Raw genomic sequence first — 22475 nt, 5'->3', positions numbered from 1 at the left:
TACTGTGAAAAATTCATTGCTTTGTTAAACATAATTTTAGAAATATTTGAAAAGTAAAAAAAAAAATCATAGGAAGGCTAATTATTTTCACTTCAACTGTAGGTATGATGACCCTTGGTCCCAGTGGAACAGGAAAAACCACGTGTATCCACACGCTAATGAAAGCCATGACAGATTGTGGAAATCCTCACAAAGAAATGAGGATGAATCCCAAAGCCATCACTGCCTCCCAGATGTTTGGCACATTGGACGTGGCCACAAATGACTGGACAGATGGTATCTTCTCCACACTGTGGAGGAAAACTCTAAAAGCAAAGAAGGTTAGAGAATTGTGTCAGTTACGAAATCAAATGATGTTCTTGGGTGACTTTAATTGTTTTTCGTTAGGCTTAAGGTTATTGGAGACTGAATCCGCAAATTTCTGCCGTTATTTCCGCATGTTAAAAAATAAATTCAACCTCAATTTGTGTCAATCAAACTGACAAACTGCCTTGAAACTTTCGTCTTGTCATAAAAAATTCTAATCGAGTTTGATTTTTGCCATTCTTTGCATCCGAAATGGCATTTGAGAGGTGTTTTGACAATTCAGGAATGCTGTAGAAGCGTAAGGCAAAATGTGTGTATGTGTGTGTGTTTGCATGTGTCTGTATGTGTCTCCGTACCTTAGACAAACTGCCAGTCCCTTTTCAGGATTAATTCCCAGCAGGCACAGGACGTCAACATGACATCAGATTGACGATTTATCCCAACATCATGGGGACATTTCAGTTTGTTTGGAAATGAAAATCGGGTTGACGTCAAAACCCAACACCAGGCCATCATCAGTGTCCAACGTCCAACCTAAAATAAACCAAATATCAACATCTAATGATGTTACAGCTTGACGTTGTGTGGACGTTACCACTATGACATCTATCAGACGTTGGATTTTGGTTGCCATACGTGATGAATAAATGTCAATATTTGACATCAATATGACATTGGTTTAAGATGTTGGCTTGACCTTGGATTTTGGTCAGTTTTTAACACAACCTAAAATCAATCACATATCAACGTCATTTGACGTCGTTATTAGATGTAAAAAAAACATTGTCCTTAGACACTGGCTAGACATTGAATTTTGGTCGCCTGATGTCACAAACTAACCTAATAATAACGTCTTATGACGTTGTGTGCCTGCTGGGTTGGTTCACGGTTGGTGGTCTGGACTCAACATTTCCTCTTTCTTTTTTTTTGTTAAGCAGGGAGAAGACAAAAAAATAATCTTTACTACTAAGGACTCTTTTTTTGTATTGTTTTGCTAAATATTTCGCAACGGATTATTTAAAACGCATCGGACTCGTTGTGCAAGGTTTGTGTGCATGATGAATATTTCAGATTTAAAAACAAAAAGAAAAACACATACAAAAATGTTACCCTTCAGTGTGCAAAGGCCTTTACTTTTTATGACTTGGAATGGCAGTTTAACAAGTAATTAGAATTAAAAAAAAAAATCACAATCTGGATCAAGGATTGGGTCTGTTTACTCCTGCTCACTTCATGCGTTTTCTCGGATCGGATGGCTTTTTCATTTGTGAAAATGTTTGCATTTGCATTTTTGTGCAACATAAATGCATCTCTGATAAATAGTTATGATTTTGATCTACAAATCCTGCACTATTTGCAAATTTAAATTGGTTACCTTGACTTATTATATGGCATATCTGATGCTCATTTAATTATTGTAATTTTTAACAGAAATGTAAGCTATATAGCTTATTCAGCGTACACATGAGTTTTTATGTAGACTGCAGGTTTTGTACTTCACTCACGTTTCAGTAAAACATCATTATAGGCTAAATGAAACATCTGTTTTGTTGTACAGATACATGCTATACATCATTCAAATCTGTAAAATGCTTACATAAAAAGTTTTTAATATTCTCCCCAAATAAGAACTCTGTGCCTTTGTAAACCAAAGTAATGTTATATTTTTCTACATGCGCTTGATGCAACTCTGTTGTTAATGCTGTTATTTGATATTAAATTAACATTCTAACTATATCATTTAATGGTTAATGACAGACAAAAATAGAATGAAACGAAAAACTCAAATAAAACAAAGCAAACATTTCAAATTTTCATCTGTGGCATTGCGTTGCATTTTGCATTAACACTGTTATATCTGGCTATGTAACATAGCCTATGTAACACTCTGTGACAATTGACAATTTTTGCCATGATGTGCCTGCAGTCTGATAGGTCACCTAATCTGCTCATCTGTCAGAAAATTGGTTGCTGTCGCCTCGGCAGCCAATGAGCATGCTCCTCATCATTTTAAATGCTCAGTGTTGTTTTACACTGTTATGCTGCATAACCCTCCTCCACCCCAGCTCCACCTGTGTTTAGATCTGCTATGGGGGTTACATGTATATTATGTTTGCAGCAGCAGTGTGTTATATTTTCAGACGGCATGTCTGTGAATATACTGGCAGTAGCAGGTCTCAGTACTTGCTATGCCATAATAATCAAAGCATCAACGTAGTCGATCTATGCCACCAAGGCCAAACACTTCAACATTGCAACGTTTAATCTAAAATGCATCTCAGACCGCTTTCTAAAGTGGTTTGAGCGATTGGATTTACATTCGTCTCAAATGTGTCACAGACAGCATTTACACCTGTCCTTTTCATCATAGGATAGCTATACGGCCAGAAAAAAATGGCCAAAAAAATGCCCCACGGTGCTCACTTGTAAATACTTATTACTCAAAGATATATCATTTCACAGGGAGAACACATATGGATTGTTCTCGATGGTCCAGTTGATGCCATCTGGATCGAAAATCTCAACTCTGTCTTAGATGACAACAAGACCCTCACCCTGGCCAATGGAGACCGAATACCAATGGCTCCCAACTGCAAAGTGGTGTTTGAGCCACACAACATTGACAATGCATCTCCTGCCACCGTGTCCCGCAATGGAATGGTTTTCATGAGCTCCTCTGTTTTGGACTGGCAACCCATACTGCAGGCCTGGCTAAAAAAGATCCCACCAACACAGGCTGATGTGCTGCTGGCCGCCTTCAACTCAATCTATCAGGTGACCGCTAGACACAGTATTTCTATACAGTTTGAGAAGGTATCTGGTAGTGTGAAGTGTCTAAACATAATTTCATAAATAGATCAATATTAGCCTGTAAATCATTTAAGCCGTTAAGTGCTTTATGCATATGAAAAGCTCTATTGATTTTTTTTTTATTCTTTTGACATTGCCCAAGGAAAGGTCAGACAGAATTTTATGCACAGCTTTTAAAAGCTCTCACTGACTACTGAGATATCTAAAACCACTTAGGCATTAGTGTTGGATTATCATTATATTTGTTTTACATGCTTTTTCCTACATTTTCTCCAGGATTTGATGAATTTTGTCTTCACTGCCGTCTCCCCCAAAATGCAGCTGCTTGAATGCATGTACATAAAGCAGACCATTGATTTATTACAGGTAAATAGATACAGTGTGTAAAGTCATTACATTTTTGGCTACATTAAAAAGCATTAAAACATTAAAGGGGTAGTTTATCCAATCATTCATTCATTTTCCTTCGGCTTAGTCCCTTATTTATCAGGGGTCACCACAGCGGAATGAACCGCCAAGTATTGCAGCATATGTTTTACACAGTGGATGCCCTATCATCCGCAACCCAGTACTGGGAAGGTAGTTCATCTAAAAATTGAAGAAGAATACTTGCCATTTACTCACCCTCTAGTTGTTCCAAACCTACCAAAACAAAAAAGAAGATGTTTTGAAAAATGTTGGAAACTAGTTGCCATTGATATCCTTAGTAGGAAAAAATATACTATTGAAGTCGGTGGTTTTCCAACATGCTTCAAAATATCTTCTTTTTTATTTAGCAGTTGAAAAACTGAAAAATTCAAAATTTTGAATTTGGATTTTGATTTGGAACTAGTAAACGGTGAGTAAATAATGACAGAATTTTTTATTTTGGGTGGGCCATTGCTTTAATATTCAGGGTGATTCAAAAAGAATACCACAACTTTGAAAATCACAGTTTTCAAGATCTGAGGTGAACTGTTCAGCTGCAAGAAATAGCAAAGAAAATATAAATTCGAAGTGTTGGTTAGAACAAAAACTCCTTTTAATGTGGAAATATTCCTTTTATTGCATGCCATTGCTTTTATTTAGAATATGATTTAAACCAGCCTTTAGGCTCGATCGTCAGACTCCTGTTGGTCCTCAATCTGGCAACCTGCACTTGCCTTTGTTTTGATCCAGGAATGCAATACCTAGTTCAACCACTGGGTGTCAAACTTACATACTGCACCTTTAAGGCAAAACAAATGTATTTAAGTAGTTTTACATTTTGTTTTCCCTTAATAATAAAAACCTTAATTTTAAAACTGCATGATGTGTTTACTTGTGTTATCTTTGACTAATATTTAAATTTGTTTAATGTAAAACAAATTAAAGTAATAATAATTAGTAATTCCTTACATTTAAATAGCGCTATTCTAGACACTCAAAGCGCTTTACACAATGCGGGGGATCTTTTCATCCACCACCCGTGTGCTGCATCCCCCAGGATGACGCGATGGCAGCCATATTGCACCAGACCGCACACCAGCTGATTGGTGGAGAGGAGACAGATTGATGAAGTCAATTATGATATAGGGATGGTTAGGAGGCCATGATGAACAGAGGCCAGTGGCCAAATTTTGCCAGAACACCAGGGTTAAACTCCTACTCTTTTTCGAAGACATCCTGGGATTTTTAAGGACCACAGAGAGTCAAGACCTCGGTTTAATGTCTCGTCTGAAAGACGGCACTCACTGAGCAGTATAGAGTCGTCTTCACTTTACTGGGGCGTTAGGAATCACACAGACCGCAGGTTGAGCATCCCCTGTTGGCATCACTAACATCACTTCTGGCAGCAACCTATCTTTCCCATGTGGTCTCTCATCCAGGTACTGACCGGGCGCAGCCCTGCTTGGCTTCAGTGGGCAACTATGTGAGAGTTGCAGAGAGCTATCTGGCGGCAAAGTGTGACAAATACTCAAAAAATAAGAAATCAATAAGGGGGGGCAAATTCTTTTTTACATAACTGTATATAAAAAAAGGGTGACGTACAACACTAAAAAACATAATAAAACCAGTTGCTTCTAATAATATGATATATTGAAGTCTTAAAAAGTAAATCAAATAATAATAATGCATATTATTTCCAGTATTTTTATCTCTAATCCATCATCAGCAGATCATCATGTCATAAAATGACAAAATTGTTTCCAGTGCTCAGGATTAAATTGAATAATATTAAAAATACAGTAATTTGATCAGTTTATTGCACAAACAGATTGTCTGTCTGAGAGTGATTAATTTAACTGCACATATTATTTTTGCGGTTAACTATCCCTTTAATGATCATACAGATATAATGATGATGAACTAAAATCTAGGCAAATGGTGTCTCCTTTTAAGAAGTTAAAAAATATAAAGGTTTTTATTTGTTAAAAACAGGGCCTGTTGCCAGCCGTTGAAGAGAAGAACCTAAATGCGGCTCACATCAACCGCCTTTTCATTTTTGCTGTCATGTGGTCTGCTGGTGCTTTAATGGAACTGGAGGATCGAGCCAAGATGGAGGTGTTTCTTAAAAAGCACAATGCCAGACTGGACCTTCCCAGCACACAGGGAGAACAAACCATCTTTGAATTTTTGGTCAGTTCCACTGGAGAGTGGGATCTGTGGTCTACAAGGGTAAGACTATTAATTGTTAGTACATTTTAGGTGTGATGTTTAATTAGTGAATTATAGGTGTGAATTCAGGCATAAGTGTCTGCAGTGATCTTTAATCATTCATAACATCAGAAGCCACACAAGGTTTTTATTGGTCAGTACTTGTCATGTCTTTTAATCTGAATTTTTAATTTTAGGTGCCAGAGTATATCTACCCCAAAGACTCGGTTCCTGACTATGCCTCCATTCTTGTACCCAATGTCGACAATATACGGACTGACTTCCTAATGCAAACGATCATGAAGCAAGGCAAAGCTGTCCTGCTTATTGGTGAACAAGGAACGGCCAAGACTGTCATGATAAAGGTGTGTGATTGGTTACTTTAATCCATGCTAGACTGCCATTCGTTTTGGGTGAGTTCGATTTTTTTTTTTTTTTTTTTTTAAGAATTATTATATTTAGCAAGGATGCATTGAACTGATAAAAAATGACAGTAAAGACAATTATAATATATGTTTTTTAATACAGTTGTTTTATATGGAATACTTTTTTTGAATACATATTAGGTTTTCAGCATTATATTTAATATAACAAATATTTGTGAGAACAAAATCATACATAAACATTAAAAATACATATTTTTAATACCTATATATCTTTTAAATAGTAGTTTATATCTGAACTTAAAGGTCCCATGAAATTAAAATAAAACAGGTTAGTTTTTTTTTTAAATATAAAAGGCTAAATTTGCATTTAGGAAATATAAAACTGATATAAATGTGAAGCTTGTAGTGTGTCATCTCCGTATGGAGTCAGTCTAGGGATCATATCATCATATATACTTGCAAAAAAGTTTTGCAAACAAAACATAAAGTATTGAGCAAACAATAAATAAATTTCAAATCTCCAAAAATCGCATAAGAAAATAAATTTTTGAGAAAAAAAAACTTTTGTAAAAATAAAGAACTGCGAAGGGAAAATAAAGCTTTGAGAAATAAAAATTACATTTGCAACAATAAAAAGAACTGTGAATAAAAATGAAGCAGTGCAAAAAAAAAAAAAAACTTTTTTTTGCATATATTTAACCGTAAGTTTGCGATGCTGTTTTCAGTTTGCACTTCACGTTTCTGCGTGTTTCACTTTGTGGCCCTGATTTGACAAAGGGGGCGTAGTCGAGGGGACTTGGGCGTTCACAGCAGGCTGTGAACTGCAAAGTGAAAACACCATCGTAAACTCCCGGTTGACTAAAAAGCCAATCAAAATGAGCATTGCAATTGACTGGACGGGTTTTGTAAAGCAATACTTTTTTTTAATTGTAAATATTTAAGTTTTTTTTTTTGCACTGCTTGATTTTTATTTGCAGTTCTGTTTTTGTTTGCAAGTTTCATTTTTATTTCTTAAAGCTTAATTTTGCAGTTGTTTATTTTTGTTAGCAAAATTATATTTTATTTCTCATACATTAATTTTCGCTATGCGATTTTTGGAGATTTGCATTTATTTATTTATCTTTGTTTAATACTTTATTTTTTGCAAGTATATATAAGTATATATTTTTGTCATGTCACCTCATACTTTAGTTTCTCATCAAATCTTGACCAATCAAATGCTCTCTAGAATCTGACATGCCCCGCCCCATCAAGATGCTTCTCATTTGCTTTTCATTTGACACACTTGAGCTCAACCACTCTCACTGGCAGTGCGCTGATAAAAACAAAACGCTATTGACTGTTTTTTTTAAAGAGGATAAGCTACTATGTGTCCCACTCTCTCATTGAATATAAAATCCACATTTCAAAACACTTCACTGGACCTTTAACTAAATGCATGTAGAATTTAATTTATGTGAGCCTGAAATGTTCATTAAAAAGTTCTGAAAGTCATGTTTTCTAAACCTTCATGCAGGGTTACACCAGCAAGTATGACCCAGAAACCAATTTGAGTAAAAGCTTAAACTTCTCTTCAGCCACCCAGCCTGGCATGTTTCAGCAGACCATCGAAAGTTACATTGACAAACGCATGGGCACCACCTATGGACCTCCTGGAGGAAAGAAGATGACGGTTTTTGTTGACGACATCAACATGCCGGTTATCAATGAGTGGGGCGATCAGGTAAAAATGTCTTTTCTCTAACCTTGTTTCCTCCTGATATTACAAAGTGCTTTTAGTGATCCAATCATCAGCCGAGATTTATTTAGCATCATCCACCATTCAACGTTATCAGATTGATGAAGACAAATTTTAATACCAGGTGTATATGGTCTCCGAGAATACTATACAGATGACCTGCCCACATAGAAATCTGATATATGGCAGTATATGCAAATTACATACTGTACAGTTGAAGTTTATTAGCCCCCCATTGAATTTTGTTTTCTTTTTTAAATATTTCCCAAATTATGTTTAACAGAGCAAGGAAATTTTCACAGTATGTCTGATAATATTTTCTTTTCTGGAGAAAGTCTGATTTGTTTTATTTCCGCTAGAATAAAAGCAGTTTAATTTTTTAAAAGCCATTTGATGGTCAAAATTATTAGCCCCTTTAAGCTATATATATTTTTTCGATAGTCTACAGAACAAACCATCGTTATACAATAACTTGCCTAATTACTCTAACCTGCCTAGTTAACCTAATTAACCTAGTTAAGCCTTTAAATGTCACTTTAAGCTGTATAGAAGTGTCTTGAAAAAGATCTAGTAAAATATTATTTACTGTCATCATGGCAAAGATAAAATAAATCAGTTATTAGAAATGAGTTATTAAAACTATTATATTTAGAAATGTGTTGAAAAAATATTCTCTCCGTTAAACAGAAATTGGGGGGAAAAAATAAACAGGGGGGCTAATAATTCAGGGGGGATAATAATTCTGACTTGTACATGACATACAAGTTCATATTTGGATTTCACATGAATAATATGTTGTATACAGTGTAAAACATTCTATTAGTTAACTTTTTATGTATTTTGTGATCCACAAGTGTTTTCTGTTGATTTAATAATTGCATTATGGGACCTTGATCTTTGCTATGTAAACCTTTGAAGTTCTGCAGTTTAACTAAGTGACTTTTGTTGACATTTTAGTAGTTTGAAATGATATAGTGTATACGAAATAATATAGAGAGAAATAATAGAAAATGTACTGCCAGTTTATTACAAGGTTTTTGTAGCATAATATACAACACCAACCCAGACAATATATCACTTTAAACTATTGAAAATGTTCATAAAATCACTTTTTCTAATTTTAAAAGGTTAAAAGTTTTTTAACGAAAGATCAAGATCCCATAATGCAGTTCAAAAGCATAAATAAACAGGGAAAATGAAAACATGAATCACAAAATACGGAAAATTGTTCATTTATGGATGTTTTTTACAGTGAATGCAACATATTGTAAAAACGGTCATTTCATACATATTTTTTCAACCACTGGAATTACGAATATGTAAATAATTGTTCAAATACATTAGCTATAATGTTATATTTGTGTTTATATATGGCCAAATTATATTATATATAATACATTTGAACATACGTACATATAATTCCATGGATTCAAAAAAATATTTTTGCTTTCGAAGTATGTTACATATATTACATATTGTATAATTGTGAAATCCAGATATAAACTCGCATGTCATATATGTAATTTGCATATATTTACATGTATTAGATTTCTATATGGGTGAACAGACATGAGCTCTGACTTAATTTTTGTGTGGTCTGTCATATAACAAACAGACCCAAAAGCTGTGTTCAAAATGATGTTCTGGTTTAATAAAAGATTGTAATATAATGGGCCAGTGTTTTAAAATGCAAAGCAATATATGCTTATTCTCCTTAACTGAGCCACCACTCGTTTTGTTCACCTTTCAGATCACCAATGAGATTGTTCGTCAGCTGATGGTGCAAGGAGGTTTCTACAGCCTGGAACGGCCTGGCGAATTCACCACTGTGGTCGATTTGCAGCTAGTGGCTGCCATGATCCACCCTGGAGGAGGCCGAAATGATATCCCTCAGCGACTCAAACGCCAGTTCTGTGTGTTTAACTGCACTCTGCCATCCAACTCCTCTATAGACAAGATCTTCCACACACTGGCCAGTGGTTACTTTTGCATAGAAAGAGGCTTCCCAGAAGAGGTGTGCTCTCTGGCTGCTGCCCTAGTCCCCACCACAAGGAAAGTGTGGCAAGCGGTCAAAGCTAAGGTACTGGTTTAGCTTTAGAATGTAGGTGTTGAAATCTGTAAGGCACTCTTGTTAAAACTTGTAAAAGGGTCCTTTAAACATGCATGCATTTAGTCTCAGCACTAAGCAGTCCACATTATTAGAGAATGGTGCCCTCTTGTGGTCTGTACACTGCATTAAAGGGATAGTTCACTCAAACATTGAAATTCTTTAAACATTTACTCACCATTCACTGCAGCACACTTTCCACAATCTAAAGCCTAAATAAACAATAACATATAATCAAAAGTACTAAAAGTTTGATATATGAATAAATAATAAACATTTAAATTGGAGCCAATGTTAATAACATTCACAGATTGTTTCCAAAAAAGAAAATAAATTAGCCCTAAAAAGACTAAATGATTTAATTGATCTGAAAAAGGAAGAGAGATTGTTCCAGTCAGAAGGAGCTTTGTATCGAGAGGACCTCCGGCCACTTTCTATTGCAATTCTGGGAACAAAAAAGAATTCTGTAGCATGTAACGAAGCGAATATCATGAGGTAAATGGAACAAAAAAAACTGCTTTAAATAAGAGGGGAAACTAAAATAAACACATTTAAAAGGAAACAAATACCAATGATACTGTCTGCGGAACTTAGGTTGAAGCAAACCAAGAGTTTCATATAAAATGCAATGATGGGTTCTGTAGGGACATCTTATAACAAATCTACACAGAAGGTTGAAGACAGTATTTAGAGGTTTTAAATTAATATCAGAGGTATTGTGATAAATAATATCAACGTAATCAATAATAGGAAAAATTCATTGCAAGATTGCAATTGTCAGTTTCTTTCTTCTGAGAGAATAGAAGATAGTTTGAAGAATGCTGGTTGCTGTTATCCATTTGGTTCCATTGTAGTAAAACAAATACTGGAGCTTTCTTCACAATATTTTCTTTTTTGTGTTAAACAGAAAAAAGAAACTCATAAAGGTTTAAATCCACATGTGAGAGTAAATGATGAGGTCATTTTAATTTTGAGGTGAACTATCCCTTTAATATTGTTTAGCTCTTTAAAAGCATAAATTGATGCTAGTGTTGCTATTCAATGCAAACAAGCATTTTTTAATCATTTATTTTCCTTCAGCTTAGTCCCTTTATTCATCAGGGATCTGTTTTATGCAGCGGATGCCCTTCCAGCTGCAACCCAGTATTGGGAAACAGCCATACACACTCATTCACAAACATGCACTACGGACAATTTAGCTTATTCAATTCACCTATACCACATGTCTTTGGGCTGTGGGGTAAACCGCAGCACCCGGAGGAAACCCACGCCAACACGGGAAGAACATGCAAACTCCACACAGAAATGCCAACTGACCCAGCCGGGACTCGATCCAGCGACCTTCTTGTTGTGACAGTGCTACCATCTAAACCACAATGTCGTCCTCTAATCGTATACATATAAAACATTACTATATTTTTTTGACATCAAGCGTTCCACCAAGAGCGTCTAACATCCATGGAAACTTTTTATCCAACAAGGAATTCTTTATAGTGGAAAAATATTCTTCTGGTTATTAAAATGTTCTTCACACAAAGAAAATATATACATTTATTTTAAAACTTCTTTACTGGACCCATAATGGTTATTCTGTGGCACTCATGCAAAATTTTATTTTTAAAAGTGTGTGGTAGTTAATTTTTCTACGGCTTAATCCCTTTATTTATCAGGGGTCGCAACAGCAGAATGAACCACCAACTTATCCAGCATATGTTTTATACAGCGGATACCCTTCCAGCCGCAACCCAGTACTGGGAAACACCCATACCCTCTGACATTCACACTCATACAGTATGGCCAATTTAGCTTATGTGTGGTAGTTATCAAATAAATTTTATATAGATGACTGATTAATACTTCTTATTTTTATACTTATTAATATTTTTATTTCAGGAATGATGCATTAAAGACAGCAAAGACACTTCTAACATTTAAAATATTCATATTTAAAGTAAATGCTGTAATTTGAACTTAAAAATATTAAATAACAACTGTTTTCAACATGATAAAAATAGATGTTACTTAAGGACCAAACCAGAATATCATATAGAAAGATTTACAAAGATCAAATTACACTGAAGCAGAACCAATATTACAGTTTCCTTTTATCATACACTCAAACAAAGGATTACAGCTGCTTGTTTAAACTACCTGTTTAAAATGAGCAGAAACAACATTTTTCACAACAATTCTTGTTATTTCTTTGGCCAGTTTAATTGTTTTATGTTCAGTCCTGTGGAGTCAATAGTGCTTTATTTACTTGTAGCACAAAATAAAGATTTGCAAACAAAAACTAAATTATTAATTAGTTTTATTAGTTTTATTGCCAAATGTGCTTCACACACACAAGGAATTTGTTTTGGCTACAGAAGCTTCCAGTGTACATAAAGTGACAAGTGACCAACACAAAATAAATAAATATGAAAAAAAAAAAAAGACGATTAACATTAAACAGAGAGGCAGTTAGTTTAAACAGAGATGCAGTTAGTGCATTTAGCAGTTAGTGCAGGTATTAAGCAATGAAATGTAAAAATAATGCAAATCTCAAAAAAAAAAAATCACAAAAGGAAAATTAAGTTTTGTGAAATAAAAAGGAATTTGATGAAAATTGAAATGAAATTGATTTGATTTGATGAAAATGAAGAATTGCAAATAAAAATCAAGCAGTGCAAAAAAAAAAAAAAAACTTTGCAATTTTAATAAATGTATATTAAATATATATTAATGTAGTAGATACATTTTGCTTCATTGGAGGCAGGTCCGGGCATGCCATACACAGCCCAGTACCTATGGAGTCAATCTAGGGCCATATATACTTGCAAAATAAAAGAAAGTTTTGCAAACAAAAATAATACATATTTTCAAAAATCGCAAAGCAAAAATTAACTTGAGAAAAAAAAACTTTGTTTTGCTAACAAAAATAAAGAACTGCAAAGGGAAAATTAAGCTTTGAGAAATAAAAATTTAATTTTCTTCTTTTTTAAATATTTCCCAAATGATGTTTAACAAATCAAGGAAATTTTCACAGTATGTCTGATAATATTTTTTCTTCTGGAGAAAGTCTTATTTGTTTTATTTCTGTTTGAATAAAATCAGTTTTTAACTTTTTAAGAACCATTTTAAGGTCAAAATTATTAGCCCCTTTAAGCTATTTTTTTTTCGAAAGTCTACAGAACAAACCATCATTATACAGTAACTTGCCTAATTACCCTAATCTGCCTAGTTAACCTAATTAACCTAGTTAAACCTTTAAAGGTCACTTTAAGCTGTATAGAAGTGTCTTGAAAAAGATCTAATAAAAATATTATTTACTGTCATCATGGCAAAGATAAAAGAAATCAGTTATTAGAAATGAGTTATTAAAACTATTATGTTTAGAAATGTGTTAAAAATGATCTCTCCTTTAAACAGAAATTGGGGGAAAAAATAAACAGGAGGGCTAATAATTCAGAGGGGCTAATAATTCTGACTTCAACTGTACATGATATTATCAGACCTTTGATTTTAAGTTAAACTTTTATTTGATAAAATCATGTTGGACCAACTCAATTCCATTTAATTGTGTAAATAGTTTTTTAGTTGGTGCTAAACAAATTGGATGAAAATCCTGCCCTCAATTAAATTGAGTTCATCCAATGAGTTTTTTTTTTCTTTGGAGTGTAGGAATCTTACAGCCCTGGACATTTAAAGGCTGTGTATATTAAGAAATTAAGAGATTGATGTTATTATTGTTTTCAGATGTTGCCTTCCCCTGCAAAGTTCCACTACATTTTCAACTTGCGTGACCTGAGCAGGATTTGGCAGGGGATCCTCACCGTGGGCTCAGAAGTGTGTCAGACGCCTCAACTCCTGGCATCTCTTTTCCGCCACGAGTGTTCAAGGGTCATCGCTGACCGCTTCATTGATGAGAAGGACAGAGAGACATTTGATGGCATTTTAGAGAGGGTGTGTAAACTAAATCCTGGCAGGCTTCACAATCTTCTGCCTCATGCACAGGATGGCTACTTAAAGGCCCTGTGAAGTTCTTTGAAATGTGCATTTTTTATTCGATGTTTGATGTAATCTCAACTGAAACATGAAGAGAGGGTAGGACATAGTGTAGCCCCTCCCCCTTTTGAAAAATAGCCAATAGCATTGTGTTTTATCACTGTTTTGCCAAAGAGAGTGGTTGATTTCAAGCGCATCAGATGTGAAGTGTTTTAAAGGGGCGGGGCATGTCAGATACTAGAGAGCATCTGATTGGTCTATTTTGATGAGAAACTGAAGTATGAGGTGACGTGAAACAAAACATTGATCCATTTAGGCGGAAGTGACAAACCACAAGCTTTACATGTTTATATCAGTTTTATATTTCCTAAAAGCGAATTTTGTCACTGTTTTGGTGCGCTAACTAACAATACTGATGCTAACATCTAAAAAATTTATTCTAATTTCATGGGATCTTTAATGCTGTTGTAAATTTGTTTTATTCTTTCTCTCTCAAGATCACAGCACAGGATCATGGTCCTAGTCTTTTGGAGCAGGGGCCATGGCAAGGGTATTTTGTGGACTTCCTGCGTGATGCTCCAGAGATGACAGGAGATGAACCGGAAGACGCTGAAGAAGAGACACCGAAGGTCTATGAGCCTATTCCTACATTCAAGGCTTTATCTGAACGTCTGTCTATGTTTCAGGAGCAGTATAATGAAGCTGTTAGAGGAGCCACTATGGATCTAGTCTTCTTTGAGGTTAGTGGGGAAAAAATATCAATGTTAAAATGTTGTATAAAGTGGGCAGTGCTTTACATTACGGCAATGCAATTCCTTTTTCACTTTGGTTCACACTTCCTTCTCCGATCAATTTTTGAAGAGCCACCTGTCTGACATTTTCTTTTAGGGTGCTTTCACATTAGCACTTTTGGTCCACACCCGGGTTCATTTGACATTAGAGTATGGTACGTTTAGCTAGTGTGAACAATGTCTTCTGTAATCGGGTGCTCAACCACGAATCACACCCGAGTCCACCTGAAGGTGGTCTGGAGTACGGTTTGTGCGAACTCTGGTCCGGTTCACTTCTGATATGAATTCAATCGTACCAAATAACGGAACCGCCAGCTGTACAACAAACTTTAGTTTTTATAACGTTCATCCATTCGTCCATGCATTTATCTGCCACAAATAAAATATTAAACACTTTCAGAAAATTACACGATATCCGCGTGTGTGTGTGTGCGTGCGTGCGTTCGTGTGTATGTGCGTGCGTGCCTATCACCTACCTTGGCGACTAGCAGGACTGACCCAGTGCAAACAGTGATAATGTCTGCTTGTCTCCACCAAAACCGACTTCTGCAGATATCGTGTAATTTTCTGAAAGTGTTTAATATTTTATTTGTGGCAGATAAATGCAAGAGGCTCTCTGTATTTTGGTTTTGGTAACAAAAGCAACAGATTTAGTAAAAGCAGAATGACAGTGATATACATACGTCTCCATTTTGCCGCTTTGCTTTCATGGCCGTCACCTAGCAACAGCTATACACAAAATAGCAGCTCGATGACGTAAGTGTACCAGAGTTCAGTAGGAAAAAAGACGATGTGAACACAAACCTCCTGAGAAGGTGGCAATGAAGGACAATCGAACTTGGGTTCGGTCCAGGCAATTGAACCAAGTGTGAAAGCACCCTTAAATGCTTGTTTAAAGAAAATAAAACAAAACATTTATTTTGCCCTCTACTGTTATTCTCTTATTTTTCTAAAGCATTTTATAAAACAAAAACTACAAATTATACATATATATATATAAATGTATAATATAAAAATTTATATTATATTTAAATATGTTATATTATATATTTATATAATTAATAATAAATAAATAAATATATGTATGTATATTTTTTTGTAATTTATTTATTATTAATTAATTAATTTTTTTAATTTCTACTCTAATACTAGCTTTAGCACTGGTAAATTCTCTCCATAATTTTGAACAATGTACAGTGATAAAAAAAAACAAAACTGAAAAGAAAAATAACACAAAAGAAAAAAAAAGTTTTTCTCAAAAAATGTACATATCTATAATTTGCATTAGATTTTGTTTGAATGTTTACTGTCATTAATAAACACCATCTTATGGCAATTCATAACTTTTTGATGTAGTCACTAATTCATATGAATTTGTTCAGTCCCCAATGATGGTTGGGATTAGGGGTGGGGTTTGGTGCCATGCCTCCTATTAAAAATCACACATTTTTGTATGACTGAATTTTTGCGAATTAGCCACTAAACAGGCAAAATGTTAAATTGTTACGTTTCCTTGTGAGTTCTGGCTGGACTATTATCTCTTTGATTTTGTTTGTCATGTATATTTATGGTATTCATGATTTAACTTTAATATTAATTTCCAATTGGTCTCCATACATTGTCACAGGATGCCATGATCCATTTGATGAAAATATCACGTATAATCCGGACGGCTCGTGGGAATGCTCTACTGGTTGGAGTCGGAGGTTCTGGGAAACAGAGTCTCACCAGACTTGCATCTTTCATAGCTGGATACCAGAGCTTTCAAATCACACTGACACGGTAACGATACTTTCATTGTTCCTAATGGTGTGTTTAGACAACACAATCTCACGGCAATTCGTAACTTTTTGATTTAGTGGCTAATTCGTACAAATTCGTACGATCTAATTCGTACAATTTAGTACGATTTGCTTATCACCCAATGACGGTTGGGTTTAGGGGCGGGGTTAGGTGCCACGCCTCCTTTTTAAAATCGTACAATTTCGTACGACTGAACTCGTACGAATTAGCCACTAAACTGACAAAACGTTAAATACTTACGTTTTCTCGTGAGACAGGCTGGTTCAGACTTCTCTTGATTAGCTTTGAATCGAATCAAAAATAAAATCAATAGTTTTTTAGCAATCTCATCAAAGTTTACTGTTCATTATTATACCCTGGATTCATTTTTCTAGTTGCATATTTTTGCAATATGTTTGGGATGAATACTAAGAAATGCCTTGTAGTTTCTTAAAATACAGCATTGATTCTTTTTATTGGTGGAAATATTTATTTTTATTATCAGAAGGATTTTTGACAAGATGAAACATAATTTCTTCCATTACAGAACCTACAATGTGAGTAATCTAATTGAGGACCTGAAAGCACTGTACAGAATTGCAGGTTTGGAAGGAAAGGGCGTGACCTTCATCTTCACCGATAATGACATCAAAGATGAAGCTTTTCTGGAGTACATGAACAACGTTCTGGCATCTGGTGAAGTCTCAAACCTGTTTGCCCGAGACGAGGTGGATGAGATCACCCAAAGTCTTATTCCGGCCATGAAGAAGGATCTCCCACGCTGCCCCCCTACCATCGACAACCTCTACAACTACTTTCTATCCAGAGTACGCAGCAACCTCCATGTGGCTCTTTGCTTCTCTCCGGTTGGCGAGAAGCTGCGTTCGCGTGCCCTGAAGTTCCCCGGCCTCATCTCTGGATGTACTGTGGACTGGTTTCAGCGATGGCCACGGGATGCTTTAGTAGCCGTAGCTCAGCACTTCCTCTCCAACTATTCACTGCGCTGCTCAGACGAGGTGAAGAGGAGTGTGGTGGAAACAATGGGAACGTTCCAAGACATGGTTGCTGAGATCTGTACAGAGTACTTCCAGCGCTTCAGACGTCAGACATACGTGACGCCCAAATCCTATTTGACATTTATTAAGGGTTACCAGATGATTTACACGGAAAAGATTGATAACGTGGGGGTGCTCGCAGAACGAATGAACACAGGTTTGCAATTGTATTTTTTACAGCTAAAATTAAGATTTATTACTACCCTAGATTTAGAATTTGAGTAATTCTTTTTGTATTTTATAGTTACTTGTTTGAGTAAAATGTACTTTTTGTTTTGCTCTGAAAGCTATTGATGATATTTATTCAGAGTTTGAAAAAAAAGTGTTGCCATTTAGAGCATAAAATCAACATTGGAAAATGTGCTAAATGGCAATAATATATATATATATATATATATATATATATATATATATATATATATATATATATATATATATATATATATATATATATATATATATATTTATTTTTTTTTTTATGAAATATTATCAGACCTTTATAGAATAAACAAAAATAAATAATAACATTTTACTCAAACACATACCTAGTAGATCCAGTACAATTTGTAACTTTTTATTGAAAGGAAAAAAAATTAAAAATAATATATATATATATATATATATATATATATATATATATATATATATATATATATATATATATATATATATATATATATATATATATATACAGTTGAAGTCAGAAGTATTATCCCCCCTGAATTATTAGTCCCCCTGTTTATTTTTCCCCCAATTTCTGATTTGTTCAACACATTTCTAAACATAATAGTTTTAATAACTGATTTATTTTATCTTTGCCATGATGACAGTAAATAATATTTGACTTGATATTTTTCAAGACACTTCTATACAGCTTAAAGTGACATTTAAAGGCTTAACTAGGTTACTTAAGTTAACTAGGCAGGTTAGCGTAATTAGGCAAGTTATTGTATGATGATGCTTTGTTCTGTAGACAGTCGAAAAAAATGAGCTTAAAGGGGCTAATAATTTTGTCCCTAAAATGGTTCATAAAAAATTAAAAACTGCTTTTATTCTAGCCGAAATAAAACAAGTAAGACTTTCTCCAGAAGAAAAAATATTATCAGACATACTGTGAAAATGTCCTTGCTCTGCTAAACATCATTTGGGAAATATAAAAAAAAATAGTAATAATTCAAAGGGGGGCTAATAATTCTGACTTCAACCATATATATATATCTATCTGTCTGGTTTTCGTATCTGATTGTCTGATAGTTGTGAGATATTACAGTAATATCAGCACTCCTACAGCCTCTTCACCCTCACCCTTGTGTATTACTCCGCCCACATGAGTGGCAAGAAGAGGACCACAGTTTGTCAAAAATTGCAGCTGTTGGGCGACATAATGTATTTTGAGGCTTATTTAGGCGAGAATGTAGTTGTTTAGATTGCAATTTGCAGTTTATTTATAAGGCCATATTGAGCAGAGCAAAGACGGTTGATGTTCCGTCACAAAATGGCGACAGAGACCGCATAATAAGTCCTTAGGGGAGAAAAAAAAAAATTTCAGCATACATTTCAAACTACAGCTGAACAAATCAATACAGAACAGGTAAGTGACATTCCAAGTCGGTCTATCTCTTGTATTTTGTAGTGCTGTATATATTTATACCATAGTAATCTGGCTTTTTCTAGGTTAATTATTTGTGATCTCCCTATTGCAACAGAGAAATACTGGGAAATCTCTGTAGACTAATGGCATTCCATGACGTTTAGCCTTATAATCTTAAACTGTTCACAAAATCACCTGGTTTGTCATCATTTATATACATACATATATACATACATACATACATACATACATACATACATACATACACACTTTTTTAAAAATATTATTTTATTTTGTTTGTGTAAGAGTACTTGTTGATTAATTTGAAAAGTTGATAAATGTGAATATTTTATTATTTCTTTCAGTGTAAAAATGTAATAATAAATAATAAATGAAATAAATGATTCATAATAAATGAAAGGACAATAAATACTTAATGTACTTAAAGAACTTAAATAATATTGAACTAATGATAAAATAATGTTTTAAAAGCAATAGTTTCGTAAGAATATTTTGATTCTTTATTCTGTAAATTTAAATGTGTGCCTTTTTGTCATGAAAAACTATTATGGGAAACCAATTTGTACAATATTACAATATAAAGAACAAATGTTATTTTACTGTTTAAGGCTGAATCCCAAACTGTCCATAACTGCATATTAACAGGGATATTACTATATTCACAATATTGTACGTATTGCTACATCATGTGCAAATTGAAATGTAAACTAAGCATGTTGTTAAATAAGTTTATATATGTCTATAAATAGTGTTGTGATGCAATGTGGCACTAAAGCGTCTGTTTAAATCCAGCCTTTAATATCTCATCCAAAGGTCTGGAGCGACTCATGGAGGCTGAACTGTCAGTAAATGAGCTTCGTGTGGAGCTGAGAGAGAAGGAGAAGGTGTTGGAGGTGGCTAAACAGAAAGCTGGTGAGGTTCTGCAGGAGGTCACTGCCAAGGCACAAGCTGCAGAGAAGGTGAAGGCCCAGGTCCAGAAGGTGAAAGATAAAGCCCAAGCTATCGTGGATGAGATCGAAGGGGACAAGAAGGTGGCCGAGTCCAAACTTGAGGCAGCCAAACCAGCATTAGAAGCATCCGAGGCGGCGTTAAAGGTAGATGGAGAACTCTGAATAGTATCTCATGTTGACTTGAAGACTTTATTTACATTTAGTTAATCGTATCTCTTCTGTTGTTTGTAGACCATCAAGCCTGCAGATATTGCAACAGTGCGTAAATTAGGAAAGCCTCCACATCTGATCATGCGGATCATGGACTGTGTGCTGCTGCTGTTTCAGCGGCGGGTGGATGGGGTCACCATGGACCCTGAGAGGCCCTGTGTGAAACCTTCATGGGCTGAAGCTCTGAAACTGATGAATAATTCTGGGTTCCTTAGCATGCTGCTCAACTTCAACAAGGTCAGACAACACTGTGGTGCTGATCAAACCCTTATTTTGCATCTAATAGAAGTAGGGGTGTGATCCTACACTGGCCTCATGGTTTGGTCTGGTTACGATTATCATGTCATCGAATCGATTCAATTTGATATCTCAGTGCATTGATGATACTTCCTATCCAATGTTTTCATTTTACTTCACATCACAAGAATATACTTTTGTCTTTTAATACAAGCAGTCAGATATTTGAGCTGTGTCTTTAATATACCTGCTCAATAAAAACACGCTTTTGAATTATAAAACAAGACTCAAGCACAAGTACAGAAAACTACTTGAGCATTTAGAGCAAATACACAAAATTAAATTATAAACCTGTTACTTTTTGAACACAATTGAGCGAGTTCTTAAACACTTATTATGCGTTTATGCCTTCGTGTTCATGCGCTCATCAGAAATAACTGTGATTGGCTCTAACTATCAGCGCTGTTCACCGAGCAGTGACTTGGACACTGAAGAACAGCTGCATTGATCAGCTGATCCATGATACACTCATTGGATAAAACTTGCTCTGCAGATGCGCTTGTGCCTGCATCCACAAGTATCACTGTAACGGCCAGGAGGAGAGGAAATATTACCTTACAAACAGAGTCCACAGTGAGAGAGAACGGGAGAGAGATGGAGCTTTACAGCTTTCATTTCCTTCTTAGCAGTGAAATAGGGACTTCTGGGTTCTACTGTACCTTAGTGAAAGTCTGTCCCAGCAAACTCAAAGAAGGAAACTGTCAAAATTCACTGCTTGTAAGTAGTTGGAGTGTTTTTATTATGGTTATGATCCATTAATAAACTGATATGGAATCATAAGCGTCTGCATTGCAGTGCCTCAAGAAATAATAGGTTTTGATACTCCTAATGTGAAGAATAGTTTAAACCAATGAAAATGATACATTTAGGTTTACAGTGCATCCGGAAAGTATTCAAAGCGCTTCACTTTTTCTACATTTTTATGTTACAGCCTTATTCCAATATGGATTAAATTACTTTATTTAAATTGAGCTCAGGTACACTCTGTTTCCACTGATCATTCTCGAGAGCTTAATTGGAGTTCACCTGTGGTAAATTCAGTTGATTGGACATGATTTGAAAAGGCATACACCTGTCTATATAAGGTCACAGGATTGACAGTGCATGTCAAAGCACAAACCAAGCATGAAGACAAAGGAATTGTCTGTAGACCTAAGTGACAGGATTGTCATGAGGGACAAGGCTGGGAAAGGTTACAGAAAATTTTCTGCTGCTCTGAAAGTTCCAATGAGCACAGTGACCTCCATCATCTGTAAGTGGAAGATGTTTGGAACCACCGGGACTCTTCCTAGAGCTGACCGGCCATCTAAGCTGAGTGATCGGGGGAGAAGGGCCTTAGTCAGGAAGGTGATCAATAACCCGATGGTCACTGTCTGAGCTCCAGTGTTGTTCTGTGGAAAGAGGAGAACCTTGCAGAAGGACAACCATCTGAGCAGCAATTCACCAATCAGGCTTGGATGGTAGAGTGGCCAGACGGAAGCCACTCCCCACCTGGAATTTGCCAAAAGGCACCTGAAGGACTCTCAGACCATAAGAAACAAAATTCTCTGGTTTGATGAGACTAAAATTGAACTCTTTGGAGTGAATGCCAGGCGTTACGGTTGGAGAAAACCAGGCACCGCTCATCACCAGGCTTACACCATCCCTACAGTGAAGCATGGTGGTGGCAGCATCATGCTGTGGGGATGTTTTTCAGCAGCAGAAACTGCCAAAGGCCCAGAAACCACCAAAACTAATTATAGCAACCTAGACCACACAGAACCTAAAAGGTACACTTTCAAATTTGAGTTTACAAAAAAAAAGAGTGGCACTTTTTTGGAGAGGTTT

The 22475-nt window shown here is 35.3% G+C and overlaps 1 protein-coding gene across 1 annotated transcript in view; it reads left to right on the top strand.

Annotated features, from left to right (window-relative positions):
- dnah5l (dynein, axonemal, heavy chain 5 like) overlaps positions 1 to 22475 on the top strand; it is an 83410-nt gene that overhangs the window by 38003 nt on the left and 22932 nt on the right. The window contains exons 47-59 of the mRNA XM_056450848.1: positions 103 to 320; positions 2770 to 3081; positions 3394 to 3483; positions 5518 to 5754; positions 5931 to 6098; positions 7636 to 7842; positions 9608 to 9937; positions 13703 to 13909; positions 14449 to 14691; positions 16370 to 16524; positions 17072 to 17736; positions 20005 to 20285; positions 20373 to 20588. Coding sequence (XP_056306823.1) covers positions 103 to 320; positions 2770 to 3081; positions 3394 to 3483; positions 5518 to 5754; positions 5931 to 6098; positions 7636 to 7842; positions 9608 to 9937; positions 13703 to 13909; positions 14449 to 14691; positions 16370 to 16524; positions 17072 to 17736; positions 20005 to 20285; positions 20373 to 20588 — 3329 coding nt within the window. The remainder of the gene's footprint in view (positions 1 to 102; positions 321 to 2769; positions 3082 to 3393; positions 3484 to 5517; positions 5755 to 5930; positions 6099 to 7635; positions 7843 to 9607; positions 9938 to 13702; positions 13910 to 14448; positions 14692 to 16369; positions 16525 to 17071; positions 17737 to 20004; positions 20286 to 20372; positions 20589 to 22475) is intronic.

Source organism: Danio aesculapii, chromosome 24, assembly GCF_903798145.1.
Source record: "Danio aesculapii chromosome 24, fDanAes4.1, whole genome shotgun sequence".
NCBI lineage: Eukaryota > Metazoa > Chordata > Actinopteri > Cypriniformes > Danionidae > Danio > Danio aesculapii.
The sequence above is the reverse complement of the archived record's forward strand: the minus strand, read 5'-3'. Positions and strand labels throughout refer to the sequence as shown.